Source organism: Taudactylus pleione, unplaced genomic scaffold (assembly GCF_031769625.1).
Source record: "Taudactylus pleione unplaced genomic scaffold, aTauple2 ptg000010l, whole genome shotgun sequence".
NCBI lineage: Eukaryota > Metazoa > Chordata > Amphibia > Anura > Myobatrachidae > Taudactylus > Taudactylus pleione.
The window spans coordinates 286,041-308,184 of NW_028284413.1; the positions used below are offsets into that span (position 1 = coordinate 286,041).

The following is a 22,144-nucleotide window of genomic DNA, read 5'->3' on the forward strand; positions in this document are numbered from 1 at the left end:
AGGTCAGTTTAAAAACTTGAACTCTATTACATTGGGCGAGTTGTATCCTCACAATGGCAAAACATCTGGATGTGAGTTTTGCCATTACGAGTTGCAGGGGTGTGAGAAACATGCGAGTTTGCATGCTCTCGCACCCTATTACATAGGGTGTTTTAAAAATGTGCAAGTATAGCGTTATACTCACACATTTGCAAAACTCGGACCCTATTACATCTGGCCCCATAACTTTAGGTGAGGCCATCTGACAAGAGAGGAGTGACCAGCTATTAAAGGAGCACCATAAAATAGTATATAAATAAATGTAACCTTTTAAATAAGGCCAGTTTCACATTTAGAAAAGGAAAAAATTGTTCTGCTCTGGAAGAAATAAATACAGTAAATAAAGTGCACCTGCAGCATACAAGTATAGGGGATTTGCAACCCCACAGAAACTAAACCTAAAGTGGTAATGCTGTTTCACTAATGTGGATAAACTTTTTAACACTTGCAGTGCTGTTTGCACTAAATAACAATACATATAATGTTAAATATATTCAATTTAAAAATAAAAAACACAAGTACACAGTTGCATACAAATCACAACAAAAAATATATAAATAAATTCAATTCAAAAACACGTAACTCTAAAAATACACCCACAACACTCCCATGAGACAGATCTCTTGCATGCGACCGCACTTGCACCTGTCTGGATACAAATGATATGCCCTGAAACAGGCATATTTATGCTTATGTCCATCTCTGCATAGTCCATTGACAGACCCTTACTGAAATAGCCTATATGAGAACACGCTGTTATAGTTATACCCTTGCATTTGAGAGTGTAGATGCGACTCTGCATAGACTGTCTGCTAATTTCCAGGGCATGCACAATGTATAACACGATAGATAACTCCACCTACAGGCGCATATTTAACTCTGAATCACGGTGTGGTACTGTGGATGCAACTAACTTAACTGCAGTTAAAATTCTATTGTATAGTGCAGTGCTTCCCAAACTTTCTTGAATCGTGGCCCCCTAGAGTATCAACATTTTTTTTTCACGGCACCCCTCTGACAAACTTTTTTTATTGAGAAATTTAGCAACATTTTTAAATGATGTAACTTATATAACTTCCTTAGGTCTAGTAATGTGATGGTACACTGGGTTGTGCTCTGTTTGTAAATATATTTAATGATTGTCAGACGCCGGCATTGGTTTTGCCCATCACATTGACCATAAATAATTTGACTTGGGTTTGGACCACCAAACTGCAGCACCCCTGCAAGAGCCATGAGGCACCCCATGGTGCCACGGCACCCAGTTTGGGTACCACTGGTATAGTGATTAATAACCATTTTACTCTTTAAAATATACTGTTAATCTTAAACTCTTTACTATAGCACAGTTAAAATACAGTAAGTAGCATTAGACCTGTGTCCGAATCCGGGTGCCAGCATTGTCATGTCAATATACTCACTGTGGACATAGCGAGTGTCGATATACTGCCACATACCCCATTCCAGGTTGTACCAAGGGCAGTGCAACCAGTGCCACCACCCAGAGTGCAATGCCGAGGGGGAGACACGGTTGTTGACCAGGCAGTATCTGTGCCCAGCTTGTGGGCTGCCTGCTCCCAGGCTCCAACTCTTTCAAGTGCACTTGACATCATGAGATCATGTGCCTTCGGGACGTAAGGGGTGGTGGGGGCCTGCGTAAGGCACTAAAGAGCTCTGGCATGGAACTGCCTTCATTTGCTTTAAAATAATCTCTTGTACTGATCCTTAATTTATACAAAAGTAGGCGACCATGTTGATTTTTACCTGCTTTTGTATACATAGAGCTCTTAGAGACATATACTGGGTGATGGCCCATGGTGAATGTACAGCCCAAAATCCCAGATTATCTTTATCTTCCTGTGGGTCAGAATGGAAATACTTTGTTTCCATGTGTATGGCCAGAGTTGTTTTTTATGTATTCAACCACACCAATATTAGCACTGTAAGTATTATTTCAATATACAGTATGTACAAATAATATACAAGTTGATACAATTTAACAGAAATGTACTAATGGACAGTAAGATATACCTGTAAATTGTTCATTTAAGGCAGGGAAGGGGAACCTCAGGCCTGGGGGCCTTATAAGGCTCGCGGAATCATTTGGTCTGGCCCTCTGAGCTTTTTCTGTTAGCCTCATCTGGCTAGAAAGGTGGCTAGAATGGCACCCTGCAGCCAGAATTTATGCAGCAGTACTGCCTGGAGCATCCTTAGGACACTTCAGATGGTCATACCGCTACCCTTACAGCTCCCTGGAGCATCCTCAGGATGCTCTGGGGAGCTGTAATCACTGGCGATTGTGGCCCCGTCCCGTGCAACTTCACCCGGAGGGGGCGTGGCCTGCACCAGGCCCATGAATAATGTAATATATATCAAAATGGCCCTCAGCAGAAAAGAGGTTCCCCACCCCTTATTTAAGTAATTAAATTAAATGCTATTGAATTAAATGCTATTGCATCACAGCACATCAGTGCAGTTTATATATACATTATATATATATATATATATACACACACATACATACATACATACATACATACAGTAGGTAAAATAAGTATTGAACATGTCAAGATCATTCATCAGTATGTTTTACAACAATAAGGTTGTGGTCTTGAGAGAACTCTTTGCTTTTACCCATCATGAGATGTTTCTAGTGCGACACCTTGGTAATGAGACACCTTTTTATTGGCCTACAGTTGGGACTGAACCATCTTATATTAATTCGCACTGACAAGGGGCAGGATTGCTTTCTAATTACTGATAGATTTCAGCTGGTGTCTTGGCTTTTCATGGCTTTATGCACTTCCCTTTCTTCATGTGTTCAATACTTTTTCCCTGTGTCAATTCATATTATTACACATAACTTAATTTATGGACTTCTTTGCATGTGTGGATTGCATGGGTGGTTGCTGACATTTGGTGAACATTTCATTACAATAGCCCCATTACAAATATATTTACTGAGAAAATGTTGATGTGTTCAATACATATTTTACCAGCTTTATGTATATGTATATATATATAAAATTAAGATTAAGAATATTTTTACCTGCACAACCTCATCCTTAGACTTGAAATCAGACACCAATATAGTGTTTCCATCAGATAGTCGTGTAAGAGCTACATTGAGTCTGCCAGTTGCAAGCTGAGCTGCATTGTCAGGCAAAAAGTTTACAAGAGCATTTCGTAAAATTGTGAGTAAATTAAATCTTGGTAAAAATGGCCCAAGTATGCTCTTCCTGGCTTCATTTGCTGCATCAAATATTATGTTCTTCAGCTCATCTGAAAAAAAAAAAAAAATGAATGAACTTGGTATAAAAAAAAAAAAGTAATTAATTGTAATTCATTAATATTATTATTTTATACTGGATCTAATAAAAATAACAAACTCAAGAATTAAATAAAGGTCTGGATACTACTACACATCTGCTCTTGAACAAAATGCAACAAAATTTACAGAAAAATGATGATTAAACCGCCGTCTCCTAGAGCGGAAAAACGCGTCAGTTGACTTCTGGTACACAGATGGAACGCAAAACCGGAAGCCAGAAGCTCCGAAAACTGGAAGTGACGCACCGCTCTATCCCTGGCGTCTCTTCACACACAGGGCCTGGTTCAGACCCGGTCGCAAGCGCTGAGCCCTCGCAACCAGGTCGATGGTGGCCCACAGTGCATGTGCACGATGGAGCCGGCTCCGTCGTGTGCATGCGCGAGACCCGGATAGCGACGGGCAATCAGTCGCTCCGGGTCTCGCACCAAAGGGGGCGAGCTGTCGATGTTGAGTGACAGTTCGCCCCCTTTGGTGGGCGGGCCGGTGGCTGCCCAAACGGAGGCGTTCCCATGTGAACGCCTGACGTTTGGGGGCGGCCCCACTGACATCACGAGTGATGTCAGTGGAGATATTCCGGCTCTGTTAGAGCCGAAATCTCTCTGGGGCTTGCGGCCATGAGACCCTACCGCAAGGGTCTCGTTGCAAGCCCGATTGTTGCAATGGTCTTGACCATCGCGACCATCAACCTGGCCGCTCGTTATAGCTGTGGGTGGTCACCCACAGTTTTGCAAGCGGACAGGAGGCCGCACAAAAAAAAAATGCCCTGATTCAGAGCGAGCGCTCTTTCAGAGGGTCCGGTTCTGAATCAGGGCCACAGCACGATCGCGGCCAGCTACAAGTGCTGATGCTGACGCCAATAGCCCGATGAACATCATGATACCGGCGTCGGCATCCTAACCGCTAGAAGCTCGAACCTCCGAATGGCGGTAAGTATGCAAGCTTAGCTGGGGATGGGGGAGTTAGGATTAGGCACCCCCGGTGGGATTTAGGGTTAGGTACCCCCCAGGGAGTTTTAGGCTACAGGGATGGGGGTTAGGGTTAGGCATCCTGGGGGAAGGTTAGGGTTAGGCACCTCCCCCAGGAGGGTTAGGTTAGGGTGCGGCGGGAAGGGGGGATTAGAGATAGTTAGCAGCCGTAGTCAGGATATTCAGCATTCGGCCTTTCTCTGTCAGTATTTGAACCAGCGGCATTTCATACCGATTCCTTTGGAGTGACAGAGGGAAACCTCACGATGTCACATACCAGAGGCAAACGCAGTGTTTACAGAGGGGAATTTTCATATAGATACTCAGAAAACCTCCCTGCATGCATCAAATGGCTTAAGGAAGAGTGGAGAGGCTTAAAACCTAGCTGAAAAGTCATCAGGGAAGTTTAGGAAGAGGAATAAAGCCAGACATAATGCAAAAGTTAAAGAAAGAAGTAAGTAAGTAAAACCTTTTAAAGAAGTGACAAGTGCTTAGAACACAGACAGTGGAATGGTTAGATTTAGTGCCTCACAGCACTGAGGTCATGGGTTCGATTCTCACTGCGGCCCTGTGTGGAGTTTGTATATTCTCCTTGTGCTTGCGTGAGTTTCCTCCGGGTACTCCGGTTTCCTCCCACAATCCAAAAATGTACTGGTAGGTTAATTGGCTCCAAAAAAATTAACCCTAGGGTATATGTGTAACAGCATGTGTTAGGAAAAATAGTTTGTACGCTCCACTGGGGCAGGGACTGATGTAAATGGCCAAATATTATCTGTAAAGTGCTGTGGAATATGTGTGTGCTATATAATTAACTGGTAATAAATAATAGAAGACAATAGAGAATTCCCAGAAAACACAAGCTTATGGCCCTTTGGGACAAAGAACATGTAGCCTATACACAGTGAGTACTACATTCTGTATAGCATATCTTGTGTAGTATCTCTCTATACATGCTTAGAAAATAAATGCATGCATTTACACATAATATTGCACCAGCATTCATTTTACACATTACAAACATTGGCTTGATTCTGAGTTGCCCGCAGTTACATTTACAGTCACATCTAGCGGATTTAAGCAAAATGCTCATGCGCTGAAGCGAAAATACACTTTTTGCGTATCTCTGGACGATTCTCAGCCAGACCAACCTTTGTTGCTCATCTCCATCTGTGAAATGGACATTTCTGGGTGGAAACAATGCAAAAGAACCTGTCCTATTCTGAGTTATGGGTTTTCAGAGGGGATGTCAGTTTCAGATGGATCTCTTGCACCCAGCAATGGGTGGGTGTAAGTGATGTACCAATGACTGCAGCTGGAAAAAAATAGTGAACGGTGCGACCATATACATGAAGGAGATGTACAGTAGTTGTGAGACTGGTGGCTATGATGCCGCCGGTCTCAATCCCGATGCTGGAAACCTGACAAGGGACTTAAGATAGGCGTCAAAATACCAATACCTATCTCAATCCCGACGCCGGAATTCAGGAGGATGACAGCCCAAATGAAGGTAAGCTGGGGTGCCCTTAGTGTTAGCTGTGGGGGTGGGTTAGGTTTAGGTAGCATAGTGGGGTTAGCGTTAGGTTTTTTTGGGGGGAGAGGTTAGGGTTAGACACCCCTAGGGGGGTAAGGGTCAGGCACCACTGGGGGGGGGGTTAGGTTTAGGCACTCTGGGGGGGTGGTCACAAAGGGGAAAACTTAGGTTTAGGGGAAGGGTTAGGGTGCATGGTGGATTAGGGTTATTAATTTCATCTCGCCAAAGCCACCTGCTTCTCATAACAACCTGCACTATGTCACCACAGTCCCCTGCATCTCACCACAATCCCGTTTCTCACCACAATCCCCTGCCCTGCAGCTGGCTGGGGCGCGGCCACTGGGGTGTGCTGGGAAGGGCAGCAGTATCATGGATGAGAGATTTGTACTGCAGCTAATGTAAGCATTATCATCAGCATGTCCCTAGGGCTGGGACACCTGTGCATATTTCTGCAGCCTCCATGTGCACCCCTCCGCAGTTACTGAACTTGGCGATGAACAATATCCTCTTTGCACATTGTACCCTATATTTCCTGGGCTTCCTGTTGAGCTTTTTCCTCATGGTGCTCCTGTCCAAGAACAGCGCTGACTTCTATGGGAGGTGCCTCCTGTTCACTGAGGGTGTGAGGCTGAGCAGGAACATCACACTGGAGAATAAACACTTCATGGTGTAGGAGTGGTGGCCAAAGTCAGCCTGCAGGTTCAGTGTAGGGATGGACATTGGAATCCGATGCTAGCCATCAATGTTTTCATTCCAATGGTAGTGTTTTTAGCATTGGATGGTGGTGGTCCAATGTTTGCTACCATGGAATGAAAATAATTCAATGGTGTCCCATTGTTATTTTTAAAAATCCCTGATAGATATGCCTCCCCTGGCTACTGTGTCTGCATCAGGGCATCTTCATGGGTTCGTTAGAGGCCATCTCACACTCTCTGCCTCAGATATGACCCTGCTCAGTCCCTGACTCCCTCCCCAATCTAGGCTGCTGCTAGGCAACAGGGCACATTGCCATTTCTGATCGGCTCTCACTGGCTCTGGTTGTTTCAGCCCTCTGGGCAGCTCTTATAAAGCAGCTTGGTGCAAGATTTTTTCTGTGAGTTTGCTTCACTAAAATAGTCACTGCTTGGCTCCCTGTTTTCACAGATGAATGTTTCATACACCTAAACCTTCCTGGGGCACCTCTCCAACTGCAAGCATCAAATAGGGCAGGAGTAAATCCCAATCTCGCTTTTTTTGTGACACCGCTGTCTTTATCATCTGTTTAAGGGTCTGGTTAAAGCGTTCTACTAAGCCATCTGTTAGTGGTTGATAAACTGAGGTGGTAATCCTATCTACCCTTACCCTTATGGCACAAATCTTTTATTAATTTAGATACAAAAGGGATACCTTGATCTGTCAGGACCTCTTTTGGTATTCCCAGATCTGAGTATAGCATCAATAACTCATGGACATAGCGGTATGGCCTCCAGGTACCTTGTGGCATAATCTACTACCACTAATATGTATTGATGCCCACAAGCAGATTTTTCCACCGGCCCTATCAGATCCATATCAATTCTCTCAAAAGGTACAGAAATGACAGGGAGGGTAACCAAAGGTGCCTGAAACCCTGGTCAGGGGGCTGTCTTCTGACACACTGGACATTCCTGACAATATTTTTTTTACTGCTGCATGAATGCCTGGCAAAAAGAATGTTAACTGAATACGCTCAAGAGTTTTCTCCTCCCCTAAATGGCCACCCCACAGGTGTGTATGAGCCGCCCTCAACACCAACTGCTTGTGTTTCCAGGGAACCAACTATTGGTCTACTTTCTTACCCTGCAAATATGTTACACAATATAACAAATTATTTTTCAATGCAAAGTATGGTACACCTTCTGTTGGTAAAGCCGTAATTACTTTACCATTTACTTCTACAACATTTTCAAATGCGTTTATCAAGTTCCCATCATTCTGTTGGTCTTAGCCAAAGTCCAGTTAAGACACTTCCTTGCCGATGGGAATCCACTGAGTCTCGGTCTCACTCCCCTCCTGCTGCTCACTGGCCAAGGAGTGTGTTACAGCCAGCAAATTTTGGGATACTGCAGAGCTTGGCTCTTGGGACACCTCTGGCGTTGTCTGTCTGCCATCATCATGCCAAGTAACCACCTCTTGTAGTAACAGAAAATCCCAACCTAGGATCAATGGGTAGGGTGGTCTGGCGGTTACTGCAGCTACCACCTTCAGATATCGCCCTTTTATTACCACCGGGAGGTGCACTCGGGGCCATTTTTCTACATACCCATGTACACATATAACCTTTACCGGTGGAAGCACCTGATCAGCCCCGGGTGGAACCAGGTTAACAGAGATGATATTTACTTCACTGCCAGTATCCACTAAGGCCCAGATCTCCTGGCCTTCCACTTGAACCATCAAACGAAACAAGGTAGTCTCAGCCATGGAAATGCTTCAAGCAGCCATGCTGAGCACCGGTCAAGTTGTTTTTCCCACACTGCAGTCCATCGGCTTGCCCTGCTTTGGGCAGTTATGGCACACATGACCGGTGTCGCCGCAACAAAAAAACACAGCCGGAGGTGGGTTGTTCGATTTAACAACTGAGACCTGGGTTCTAGGCATGGGTACTGGCTGGAACCCCTGCTTGGCTTTATTCAATTTCCCAAGTCAGGTACCGCTCAATTACCACCGGTAACTCCTCAAATGTTTGGAGCTCAGCTTGTACAATGCCCGTATATCATGGTCTATAGGAGCAACTATTTCCACCACACACTGTGCAGAATTTTTATCCAGCTGCAACCAGGCTTTACTCAGTGAAGATAATTTTTCCAATTGTACTCTAGGAGTCTCAGATGGGATCAACCGCCACTCATGAAACTCCTGGGCTTTACTGGGGCCAGTCACCAAAACCCCGCTGAGTACAGCCTCTTTCATATGAGGATAGGAGCTCACTTCACACACTGTTAAATCAACATATGCTCTTTGTGTCTACCCTGTGAGACAGGGAGCTAATCTGGCAGCCCACTCCTCCTCTGGCCATTTTAAGTGAACAGCAATGTGTTCAATGGTGCACAAAAATGCCTCAATATCATGTGTTGGTGTAAGCTTTTGTAACACCTTCTGCTCTTGCCCAGATTTTCTTATTTCCTGTAATTCAGCATGTAGTAACTGTATTTGAGTTTGCTGCCATGCAGCCAGTTCAGCAAAACTTTTCAAAAGCTCTTCTATATTACACTGCTTTCCCACTTTGTGGATAACTATAGCAGTCTTAATTAACTCTCATTGCAAGCCAGATTCCCAGCAATCTATATCATCTGGCTACCTTTAAAACCACACTACATTACCTGGGCTACCAGCCCCATACACAGGAATTAAGCAGTTTTATATTGTGCAAAATTTGCATATACACATGGACAACTGCTGTTTTTATGGCTGGCCTGCCACACTCACCTACCCAGCTGCTAGTAACGCAACTCAGACTCACCAAGCCGCTGCACAGCAGGTAGCATCCTGCAATGCGTCTCACTGCCACTGTGGGTGGATCTGGTCACCAAATGTGACAAGAATCACATAGACCGGAGTAAAAACAACATAAGTTTATTTTCTCACCACAGGCAGATATACAGGTCAGTGCAGTGTTCACAGGCAAGATATTACAGCAGGTACACAGAATCTTCTATCCAGCAAACCAGTACATTTAGTGGACCCTCAGGTCCAGGATCCCTAACAGTAGTCACCCCCAGGCCTCAGGGCCAGGAACAGAAATCTTGGGGCCCAGTACATTTATACCTCTGGGGCCACCATCCATGTTATATATATATTCACCTTACGAAAAGGCCTACGGGGCCTTGAAACATTGGCAATAAAAGCACATTATACATCTATATGAAGTCCGTGTGAGTGCCGCCTGGTCCGTGATTATGGGCACTTGCTTGTTATATAATTATATAAACTTCCATGAGAGAGAGAGAGAGAGAGACAGACCTTACCAGACTCACCAGACTCTGCTGCAGCTACCTCATGTGTCAGCAGAGAGCTCAGCTGACAGTGTTGGTTGCTGCTTGTTTGTGCCACCATCTGCCTGGTGGTTTCGTCGCCTGCTGACTGTTCCAACTTCGTGCTCCTCAGCAGCTTCTTCAGTGGACCGCGCCGTGGTTGCAGGTAGGAATGCAGAAATAAAACAGCGGAGGCTGCAATATAATTTATATGTGAATGGTCTGGGCCTGACAGGGGTAAGGGAGATGAAGGGACGGGATTAAGTGGGCACCTGTGTCAGTCGCCCATTAGTAAACTACAACTAGGCCCCGCAGACCCATTTTCACCAATCTGAACTTCGGGGCCTTCTGAGACTCGGGGCCCAGTACGGGAGTACCCTTAGTAACCCCCTGGATGACTATAACCTGGATGACTAATTCATCATCAGCATCATTGTGGATTTGCACTGGCAAGACAGATAACAGGTGCTGCTAATTAGCCCTGCTTGTGGCTTACAACTAGTCCCAGGAAAACCTGGCCTGGATAGCATGCAACTCCACATTAACTTCATGTGAAAGCATACTGTCCCTGTCACAGAAGATTATTTGGAGATTTATTGGCATTTTAATTGCACTAGCACAGTCGTTTTTGTTTTTTATAATTCTTTTTTTCTTAAGACCAATTGGCATTTGGTCTCAATCGATCTGCAGCAAGTGTAATTAATTGGGATACCATTTTTATATATTTTAGAGCCGGGATTTGGGATGATATTATTTACCCTTTGTTTTGTAATTCTTATTATATTAGTATAGATTATCCCTCATTCAAGTATCATCAGCAATCATTAAACTTATATATAATACCACAGCAGGGAATAAGCAATCTCTATCTATACTTATAATAATGTTGTTATGGTTGCGTCTGTAAGCATGTACGCATAGCGCTTGCAAGCGGGTCGATGGCCGGGCAGAGTGCATGCGTGGTGTGCACACTGCGTGTGCGCAAGCCCCATAGTGAGCGGCCTGGAGACCGGTGGAAAAAAAAATGGCCCACTCTGATTCAGAGCGAGCGCTCGCAAATAGCGAGCGCCTCTGAATCAGGGCCTGTGTATGTACTATACAGACAATTTATTTATTTATTTAAAAAAAAATAAAAAAAAAATTTGTCTGTCTGTTTCATCCCATAGCTTTTGCGTGATGCCAATTTGAATTGCGCTTTCAATATTGTATGGCTTAGTCACCTAGAAAGAAACTGAGCTATGTATTATTTCAATGTGACATCGGGGGAAGTAGCTATTAAGAACTCCGGGCCTGATTCAGACCGTTCGCTAGGATGCGTTCGCATGCAGCCATAAGCAGCCAAAGTATGCAAATCCCGTGATCACTACCAAGACATTAGCACGCCCACTATGTCTTGCCGTGCCATCGCAGTATGTATTTAGACACTCACCAGCCTGACACAAGATGCCCACTTTCCCTTAGTAACTTACATAATGTCCAGGAAGTATATTAAACAATCGGTAACATCGGACATACGCAACACTTGTGGCTGACCATACCCTACCGCAAGAACTGTGAGTGCTGCTGTGTGTAATTCAGTTATGTGACTTGTATGCTGACGATGCATCTTAATTATGCACGCCCCTGAAATGGCTTTCAGACATACCTGCGTTCACACCACCCTTTCCATCGACCACCCCCTGTCACCACCCACAAACGGCACGCCCTGTCACTCATTGTAGTGGAGCGTCTGCGTACAGAGTGCGATCGGGAAGCTGAGAAAAGCATCCTGAGACCATTCATGTGTGGGGTTGCTTCTCAGCCAAGGGAGTGGGCTCACTCACAATTTTGCCTAAGAACACAGCCATGAATAAAGAGTGGTTCCAAAACATCCTCCAAGAGCAACTTCTCCCAACAATCCAAGAACAAGAAGAGAAGAACGTATGGGCGCTAATCAAATAATGTGGTATGTTTAATAATACATATTAATAACACATGTAATAAACAGATAATAGCTAATAATCAGGAGACATAAACATGATGAAAAAAATATATAAAATAAAAAATAGAAAATACAAAAATAATAAACAATAATGTGAAAAATAAAAGATAAATAAAAAACTAATAGACAATTAAAACGATATGCACCACACAAAGTAAAAATATGACATAACCAAAATCGCTAACTTCTATAGAGCACTAGTTGATGCTACTTAGCGACATGGAAACAAAATGGATATAAAAGTATGTGTTGTGCTCTAAAATTGTCACAGTTGTAGCTCCATGTCGGAGACGAAAAATACTGTATCCTTTTGAACAACCCAATGTTTGTAGAAAGTTCCCAGGAGACTAATTGATATGTGTATAGTCTCCTGTTCTGCTAATGTATAGCAATTCCACTTGGGGCCAGAAAAAAAGTAGATAGAAAAAAACTGTAGATAAATCCAAATGAATCACTGGTAATAATGAGGCATAATGAGGTATCAGCGTGGGTATCCGGGGCAATATTGAACAACATGCATGTGTGTTGAGTATTTAGTCTCACTCAAATTTCAACCCCAGTGGTATCCCTTTTGTCAATCACGGTGCTGCATGGCAGGTGCAAAAGCCTGCAGTATTGTTACCGGTAGCAGTGTATCTTTCCTGTACAGCAGGGAACCACAGTCGTGGGAAGCAGCAGCCCAGAGACCCGTAGCCTATTCCACAAGTGAGCACTTGTTACACGTTTCTCCGCCTCAGAATCATCGGCGGTTTCCTCAGACCTTGGTTTTTTTGCTTACTACAATCCAAGGACAGTTTGGTGACAAAAAATGCCTTTTCCAGCATGATGGAGCACCTTGCCATACGGCAAAAGTGATAACTAAGTGGCTGCTCAGAAACATAACATCGAACTTTTGGGTCCATGGTCAGACCTTAATCCCATTGAGAACTTGTGGGCAATCCTCAAGAGGCGGCTGGACAAACAAAAACCCACAAATTCTGACAAACTCCAAGCATTGATTCGGCAAGAATGGGCAGCCATCAGTCAGTATGTGGCCCAGAATTTAATTGACAGCATGCCAGATCAAATTACAGAGGTCTTGAAAAAGAAGGGTCAACACTGGAAATATTGACTCTTTGCATAAACATAATGTAATTGTAAATAAAAGCCTTTGACACTTATGAAATGCTTGTAATTTTACTTCAGTATACCAAAGTAACATCTGACAAAAAAGTCTAAAAACAATGAAGCAGCAAACTTTGTGAAAACCAATACTTGTGTCATTCTCAAAACTTTTGGCCATAGCTGTAGGTTCAGTGGCTTGCTCAAGAGTTAGTAGCCCCAAGCATCTTCCCTGAAGGAAAGACTGCAAATATTGTTTACAGAAATATTTTGTGATCAATGTCTACAATACAAAATATACATCGCAATATTAGATGCCACTACTGTTTTCGTAAAATTAGTTCCGCTGAGCAATAACAGACATCCACGCTAGTGAAGCTTCGGGCAAACGCTAGTTGATATTAAGTTCATTTATTTTATTCTGACTAACATCAATTATTAAATGTTTAAGCAGTACAATAGGTATGGTACACAGTGGTTTTTAATCACTTATTTATTCTATCACTTTATTATTTGTGTTAAATATTTTTTGCTGATTGTACTACATGTACATTTGAAATAATTTAGTAAAATTCATGTTTTATTTATAAGCAATTATTGCAATGAGAATATGTGAATTCCACTATAACCTACGTTTTTTGAATTTCATGGTGATACTAGGTTAGGTGTGGCATTTCATTAAGTGATGATTATTTGAACAAAACTTTGGAAAAAATAAAAATATATATTATTGAGGCTTTCACTCCTGCATGGACATCTAAACAGATCTAGTCTTCCCTTATTCTCTTTAACCACCTCTAAACCTACCTGAAAGGTCAGAATATTTAATATAAGATCACTAGAACTGACTAATCATGACCTTCACCTACAGCAGCCTCATTTCTATATCTTTTAGGAGATACATTGCAATAAGATTGAATACATTGAAAATAATAGGTTAGGGATGGCAGTGGTCCAGGAGTGATCAGTATCCAAATGTAAGGTCAGGTCAGAGCAGGCAGAGGTCAGCACCCACCACCTCTAATACTGCCACATGAGAAGCAGGGGATTGTGAGGGTAAGTGCAGTAGAGACAGGAAGAGGGAGAGAACCGGTTGACATCCAACATATTGTAAAGCTACCACTACATGACAAACGGCTGCTTGATACAGTACTATATGTCTCCTTAGATCTACAATATGCCATTGCCTCCATAGACCTAGAACACCATACACAAGTCCATCTAGCGACGACAAGTCTGCTGTTGAAAAGAAACCAACAAATATGGTGGTAGGCCAAATAAACTCTGTAAATGTGGGCAAAATATGACTCACAGGCAATAGCATCCCATATGATGGAAACATGCTAGGATCCTCTCTCCCAGCACAGTCACTAACAACTTCTGGGAAGCTCTCAATATGACGCTGATATGGCCTAAGGTCATGCATGTTAGGGTTAGTGCAAAGTTGCACTGAGGAGCAGAGCAGCTGCCTGCAGAGGAGGAGAGGATAGAGAGTAAATATAAAGATAAGAGTAAAACAGAGTGTATTTTGAGGCTGGTGGCAGAACTGTATGGTATACAATAGATGACCTGGGTGTACTACTGTGTTGTGCATAATGAGACTGGGGCACAAGATTGACATAGATGACCTACAGGGCAGATTAGGAATTAACGTGACCCTGGAAACATTTATGGAAGTGGCCTCACACAGGTGGAGACATACAGAAACCTAGACCTAGCCACAATACAGAGACTATCCATGTGACCACAATACAATAAGGAGAGCATCCGTAATTCCAATACAGGACAGACGGCACCCACGTTACCGCTATGCAGGCAAACAATGTCCCAATGACTGCCATAAATACAAACAGCATTTTAGTGATCTCCATAAAATACAGACTGCATACTAGTGTCCACCATGCAGTACAGACAGCATCCATTAACCGCAATATAGGACAGACAGCAACCCACCATAAAAACAGCTTCCAAGTGAGCACAGCTTAATAGAGAGACCTTCCAATGCAAACTGATGTGCTTTTATTAATGGGGAGGGGGACAACCACCCAGAGTTGTAGTGTTTGCTACCTGTGAATCCATATGTATGTCATACAACTACAGGGGCTGTGGATGGAATAAAACATGCAGGGTTCCTGATTCAGTATTATAGTAACACACCGGCTGCTAACCAGTCGCAAATCTCTTCTGCACCTAGGGGGTCATTCAGACCCGCTCGCGAGCAAAGGACGCTCGCAAGCGGGTCGATGTTGTGTGAATGCGCACGACGGAGGGAGCTCCGTCGTGTGCATGCGTGAGACCCGGCGAGCGATGAGGAATAAGTCGCTCGGGGTCTCGCACCAAAGGGGGCGTGCTGTCGATGGTGAATGACAGCACGCCCCCTTTGGTGGGCGTGGCTGCCAGACAGAGGCGTTCCCATAGGAACGCCTACCGTCTGAAGTCGGCCCCACTGACATCAGTAATGATGTCAGTGGGAGTGATTTTGGCTCTGATAGAACCAAAATCACTCATGGGCTTGCGGCAGCGAGACCCTACCACAGGGTCTCGTCTCAAGCCCGATGGTCTCGATGGTCTTGACCATCGCGACCATCTTTTTGGCCGCTCGCATATGCTGTGGGCGGTCACCCACAGCTATGCGAGCGGCCAGAAGGCCGCTCCATTTTCAGGTAGGAGGGCACTGATTCAGAGCGAGCGCTCTGGTCAGAGCGTTCGGCTCTGAATCAGGCCCCTAGTGTTTACACAGCTCCCCATGATACAGGAAAACTACAACTCCCAGAAGCCTTTGCACAGCATATACTCTAGCTTGCTCAGTCACCAGATGTGACGTTACAGCTGCCCCAAAGTCAGCTCCCTGGCCCTGCCAGCCAATCCTCCAGTTATCATCAGAGCTGTAGCGTGGAGCTGCAGTGCCTGGAGCAAGCTAACGCTACAGCACTCCTCCCTGCACTTCCCAGTATCGAAGTGAGCCAGCATATCGGGGCAAGATGAAGTGACAAAAAAGTGCAAGGGAAGACAGATGGTGCACACAGGGCTGACATTAGTGGATACAGCTAATGTGCCAGGACTATCTAGGGAGACTGGTGGCACCGCTAATAGGGTATGCAGTCAGGAAGCCGACGGTCAAAATGCCGACCACCGGCTTCCCGACTGCCTAATCCCGATAGGGGTCTAATGACAGGCTCAAAATACCAACGCCGAAAACCTGCTGGCCGGCATACCGAACGAAGGTAAGCCGGGCGGCGGGCGCAGATAGCCGCTTTAGGTTTCAGGGCTCCCGGGAGGACTAAGGGTTAGGCACCCCCCGGGAGGGTTAGGGTCAGGCTGTGGGGATGAGGGTGGTTAGGTGTAGGCACTTACAGGGTGGATTAGGATTAGGCAATATGGGGGGAGGTTAGGGTTAGGCACCCCTAAAGGAGGGTTAGGGTTAGAGGGGGGATAGGGTTAGGTGCAGTTACTATACTTACCCAGGGCCGTAGCATTTTCACTCCTGCTGGTCTTCTGTTGTCGGGATTTGAACACATAGGTAATAGGGGCTGCAATCTGGAGTTACAGCATATTCGAGCATTATTTTTAGGGGTAGTCAGTGTTAGGGCAGCAAGTCGAGTGGGAGCAGCATTGGAGCAGTATTTGGAGGGAGGAGCAGCATCAGTGCAATATTTGGAGGGAGAAGCAGCGTTGAGATAGTATTTGGAGGGAGGAGCACTGTTGGGGCAGTATTTTGAGTGGGGCAGTGCTGGGGCACTATTTGAAAGGGGAGCAGTGTTAGTGTACTTTTTTGGTGGGTGAGCAGTGTCAGGGCAGTTTTCAGAATGGTGAGCACTCTTGTGGTAGTTTTTTTGGGGGTAAAATTTTCTGCAGTTTTAGAGGAGAGAGCAGTGTGGTGAGGGGGGGGCAGTGTTAGGGTATTAATGGAAGGGGGACCAATTTTGGAATAAATACAATACAACTGAGTGGAAAGCAAGAGGTGACAGAGGAACATAGAAAGACACGGGGTCGAAGATGAAGAGATGACCAGACAGGGTATCCTAACCCTCCCCCTACCTATAACCCTCCCTTGCCGCTACCTAAACCTAACCCTCCCCCCAAGTGCCTAAATTTAATCACCCCCTTCGCAGCCTAAACCTAACCCTTCCCCCCAGTGCCTAACCCTAACTCTCCCCCTAGTGCTTAACCCTAATCCCTAACCCCACTACTTACTGTCAGGATGCCGGCGCTGGGATGCTGACAGGTGTCGGGTTTCCGGCGTCGGCATTCTAAGCGCTGGTATCCAGACTGTATTATAATCGGTATTATAACTAGATCCCCAGTCAGCATAATAATGAATGCAGCAGGGGGAGCTGAAGACAGGAGAGGTACTCACCAGATCTGCTTCCAGGCCAGTTGGTGAGGAGGACTCTGAGAAAAGGTCAGGGGGAGCAGCATGTGCACAATTTTGTGCCATTGTTTCTGCCAGTGGGTGATCCTGGCACCTGCCAGCAGAAAATAATGCTTTTGGAGAAAAAAAAATATTAACATGGCCACGGTTGGACTCGACACTCTCCGGAGCTTCACATTTATTTTCAATGCTACACCTCTTACTAGCCCCTACCCCAAGCCCTATCCATGGGGAATTCCTTCTCCAGGAAATGTTCTGGCTTTTGATGGTGCTCAGGGAAATGCTTATACAGCGCTCCACCTCAGTTTGATTCTACTGTGAAATGAGTAGTTCCCCAAGGGAGATGAAGTGGAAGGAGGAAGAGGGATGGACTGCCCTTGTAGAGAGGTGGCTGGTCCCTGGGGAGGGGCCAGCCACCGTGAAGTGTATTAATAAGCTGGAGCTGGCCCTGATGACCCCTGGAGCCAGCTCATTGGAGGCAGGGGAAATACTTTTAATATATATATATATATATATACACATACATACACAGACAGGTCCATAAATATTGGGACATTGACAGAATTTTCATAATTTGGCCTCTATTCACCACCACAATGGCTTTGAAATGAAACAAACAAGATGTGCTTTAACTGCAGACTTTCAGATTTAATTTGAGGGTAATTACATCCAAATCAGGTGAACGGTGTAGGAATTACAACGGTTTCTATATGTGCCGCCCACTTTTTAAGGGGCCAAAAGTAATGGGACAAACTAAACAATCCTAAATCTAACTTTCACTTTTTAATACTTTGTTGCAAATCCTTTGCAGGCAATTACAGCCTGAAGTCTGGAACGCATAGACATCACCAGACGCTGGGTTTCTTCTGCCAGGTCTCTACTGCAAATGTCTTCAGTTCCTGCTTGTTCTTAGGGCATTTTCCCTACAGTTTTGTCTTCATCAAGTGAAATGCATGCTCAATTGGATTCAGGTCAGGGGATTGACTTGGCCATTGCATAACATTGCACTTTTTAGCATTAAAAAACTCTTTGGTTGCTTTTGCAGTTTGCTTCGGGTCATTGTCCATCTGCACTGTGAAGCGCCGTCCAATGAGTTCTGAAGCATTTGACTGAATATGAGCATATAATATTGCCCGAAACACTTCAGAATTCATTCTGCTGCTTTTGTCAGCAGTCACATCATCAATAAATACAAGGCAACCAATTCCATTGGCAGCGATACATGCCCACGCCATGACACTACCACCACCATGCTTCACTGATGAGGTGGTATGTTTTGGATCATGAGCAGTTCCTTTCCTTCTCTTCCCATCACTCTGGTACAAGTTGATCTTTGTCTCATCTGTCCATAGGATGTTGTTCCAGAACTGTAATGGCTTTTTTAGATGTTGTTTGGCAAACTCTAATCTGGTCTTCCTGTTTTTATGGCTCACCAATGGTTTGCATCTTGTGGTGAACCCTCTATATTCACTCTTGTGAAGTCTTCTCTTGATTGTTGACTTTGACACATATACATCTACCTCCTGGAGAGTGTTCTTGATTTGGCCAACTGTTGTGAAGGGGTTTTTCTTCACCAGGGAAATTATTCTTTTGTCATCCACCACAGTTGTTTTCCGTGGTCTTCCGAGTCTTTTGGTGTTGCTGAGCTCTCCGGTGCATTCTTTCTTTTTAAGAATGTTCCAAACAGTTTATTTGGCCACACATAATGTTTTTGCTATCTCTCTGATGGGTTTGTTTTGATTTCTCAGCCTAATGATGGCTTGCTTCACTGATAGTGACAGCTCTTTGGATCTCATATTGAGAGTTGATGGCAACTGATTCCAAATGCAAATGTCACACCTAGAATCAACTCCAGACCTTTTACCTGCTTAATTGATAATGAAATAACGAGGGAATAGCCCACACCTGTCCATGAAATAGCTTTTGAGTTGATAGTCCCATTACTTTTGACACATATTGAAACTGTTGTAATTCCTACACCGTTCACTCGATTTGGATGTAATTACCCTCAAATTAAATCTGAAAGTCTGCAGCTAAAGCACATCTTGTTTGTTTCATTTCAAAACCATTGTGGTGGTGAATAGAGGCCAAAATCTGAAAATTCTGTCAATGTCTCAATATTTATGGACCTGACTGTGTGCGTATATATATATATATATAAAATTTTGAGCCAGCAGCCCCCTGAGCCATCCTTCCACTGGGAATGTTCCCGGTGAAGACCGCTGCCAATCCGCCTCTGACTGGGGCACAATTGAATTTCATAGAGGACCTGGATGTACTACTGTGTGGTGCATAATGAGACTGGGGGCACATATTAAATGGCATAGATGACCTGGAGTTCTACTGTGACAACATAATGAGTCTGGGGGTACAACAGTTTATGTGTATACATTTTTATTTCATTTATTGAACAGCAGTGTTGTAAATTTGTGTGGTAAATATACAACTGGTTGGTACAATAAATACCATTACGATTTTACTGACAGGTATTGTAAATATGAAATATTTGGTGTATGGTCCTCAATAGTTAACTAAAACTTGTTAAGTGGCCCCCCAACAGAAATAATTGCCCACTCCTGGTATAGGGGTCTATGTACTAAGCCTTGGAGAGAGATACAGTACCAACTAATCAGCTCCTAACTGTCATTGTTCAAACACAGCCTGTAAAGTGACAGTTAGGAGCTGATTGGTTGGCACTTTAATTCCATCCACTTTATCTCTCTCCAAGGCTTAGTACATAGACCCCATAGAATGTACTAGATGTGTGATAGTGACAATCTGATTGGTTGCAACATGTAACAACTCCACTTTTACTATTTTAAAAATTGTAATAAATCTACCCCAAATGGTATATGGTGATACATGTAGGGGTATCTGTAATTTTGGGAAACTGCTGTATTTTATTAATTTTGTAGAAGTGAAAAGGAGTGGGAGCCTCTGATAAACTGGTTAAAACAAAAAAATTACCCCAAACATGCTATGTGTATATCAATATATACCATATACCATGAATATACCATATTCAATTAGACGCGAAAAGCTGTTTTCCTCGAAAAAATATCGTGGATGACGTCATTTCAGGTGGAAACTTACCTCCGTATTCAATTCCAAAGACTTTTCGCATACGCGGAAAGTCAAAGTCAATGCAATGCAATAGGCGGAAAAGATTCACCTATGAAGGCAGGCGGAAAAAAAGTGCAGAATTGGGGTTTTGGGGTGGAAACATCAGGAAAATACTCAGCACCCTTGGGACAGCCCCCCAAAGGATAACTGCATCAAAAAAATCCCTAAAAAAAGTGAGGGACACCCCAAAAAAATGACTTTGAAAATGGGGGTTAAAAAGTTCAAAGTTGAGGTACAAACATAAAAAGTAGTGAAATAGACTTTAGGGGGGTCTGCAAGTAGGGGTGAGTTGTTTTTTTGATTGCAGGTGCTTGCAACAGGTGGATTTTTCACGATATTTTTTACTTCACTTTACACACTTTAAAATATGCTTGCACCCATTTTGAAGTACCCCAAATTTGACAGGACTACTTATTTTTACCAAAAAATACTGCTTTATGCCATTCTTCACCACTTGTGTAAAGACACTAATTAGATGCTATTGAAACAACTTTAGTACCACAAATAGCTAGGGCTATTTGGGGACAACTACATTGATCCCCAATATTATTGCACTTTTTGGGGGGTTTCAGGCTGATTTCCCCATTTCTGACAGCACTTTCCGCCTGTTCCGACATCGCAGCTTCCCGTTTTTGCGTGGTTTGGAATTGAATAGGGCGAATGGCGGGGGCTCGCCCGATAAGTTTCCGCGGCCATAACACACGATGTACGAAGAAAGTGCGGCAGGTGAAACCATTCCGACTTATAGCGGCTAATTGAATACGGGCCAAAATTTATATTAAAAAATAACAGAAAAAAGTAGCACAGATTGATATTGGTTTAAAAGGGTTAGTTTGGAGGAAGGCATTTTGTAACTATATCCATTTGTCAAGAGCTTATACAGTAGTTTTTATTTTGTTCCAACATACGGGTCAATGAAACATGCTTATTTGTTTTACATTTGGCAGCCACCCACAGAGAACAAATATTTAAAGGGGAAGCAAAGCCCCTAATTGACATTAACCTATAAAAGGCAGTATATATACTGAGCTAAATAATATCCATGAAATAACTGGAGTGTTTATACCTAAGAGGGTCACCATTTTCTCTCTCATCTCTGTAGCAGTTTATCCTATTACAAATTAGGTGCTTTTCTATTAATAAAATCACAGTAGCCGGGACTGAGAGCTAACCAGCCTTGCCATGCAACTGGTTAAATCATATACAGGACAGGGACAGTGAAGCAAAAATGTGGAACTATAAATGAAGCAACTCAGACTGGGGATTAACCTGATTAGATACCGGCAGCACAGTGTCCGCAGCAGTCTGTAATGGAGGTTGAAGGCAATGCTTAACTTTATACCAGAGCCGCAATAGAATTTCAGGTAAACATTTAACAGTGTTTCCACTTTTAAACTATCAAATTTCTTGATCTCTATCTTTTCTTTTCCTTGGTCAAATTCCTTCTCAAAGTTTGTACTTAAAATGCTGTTGTAAGTACATAACAGGAGAGCTACCAAAATGAACTACTGCAATAGAACTGCAACTATGAATATTCAATGACACATTAAAAAACAAGTCTATATTAGAAATAATGGGAACGGAATTTGTTTTAGGGTTTGCCTGGATGAGCACCACTAGTCAGAATTTAGCTAAATCAAGGGAATATATCAGAAATCATAATGCCACAGGTCTATATACTTATGCATTATGCAATGCACAAAGATTAG

General features: G+C 43.7%; 1 protein-coding gene across 1 annotated transcript in view; it reads right to left on the reverse strand.

Annotated features, from left to right (window-relative positions):
• The window catches only part of LOC148542641 (omega-hydroxyceramide transacylase-like), a 35,295-nt gene that overhangs the window by 12,914 nt on the left and 237 nt on the right, over positions 1-22,144 (reverse strand). The window contains exon 2 of the mRNA XM_088467413.1: positions 3,089-3,321. Within this exon, the coding sequence (XP_088323539.1) occupies positions 3,089-3,321 (233 nt within the window). The remainder of the gene's footprint in view (positions 1-3,088; positions 3,322-22,144) is intronic.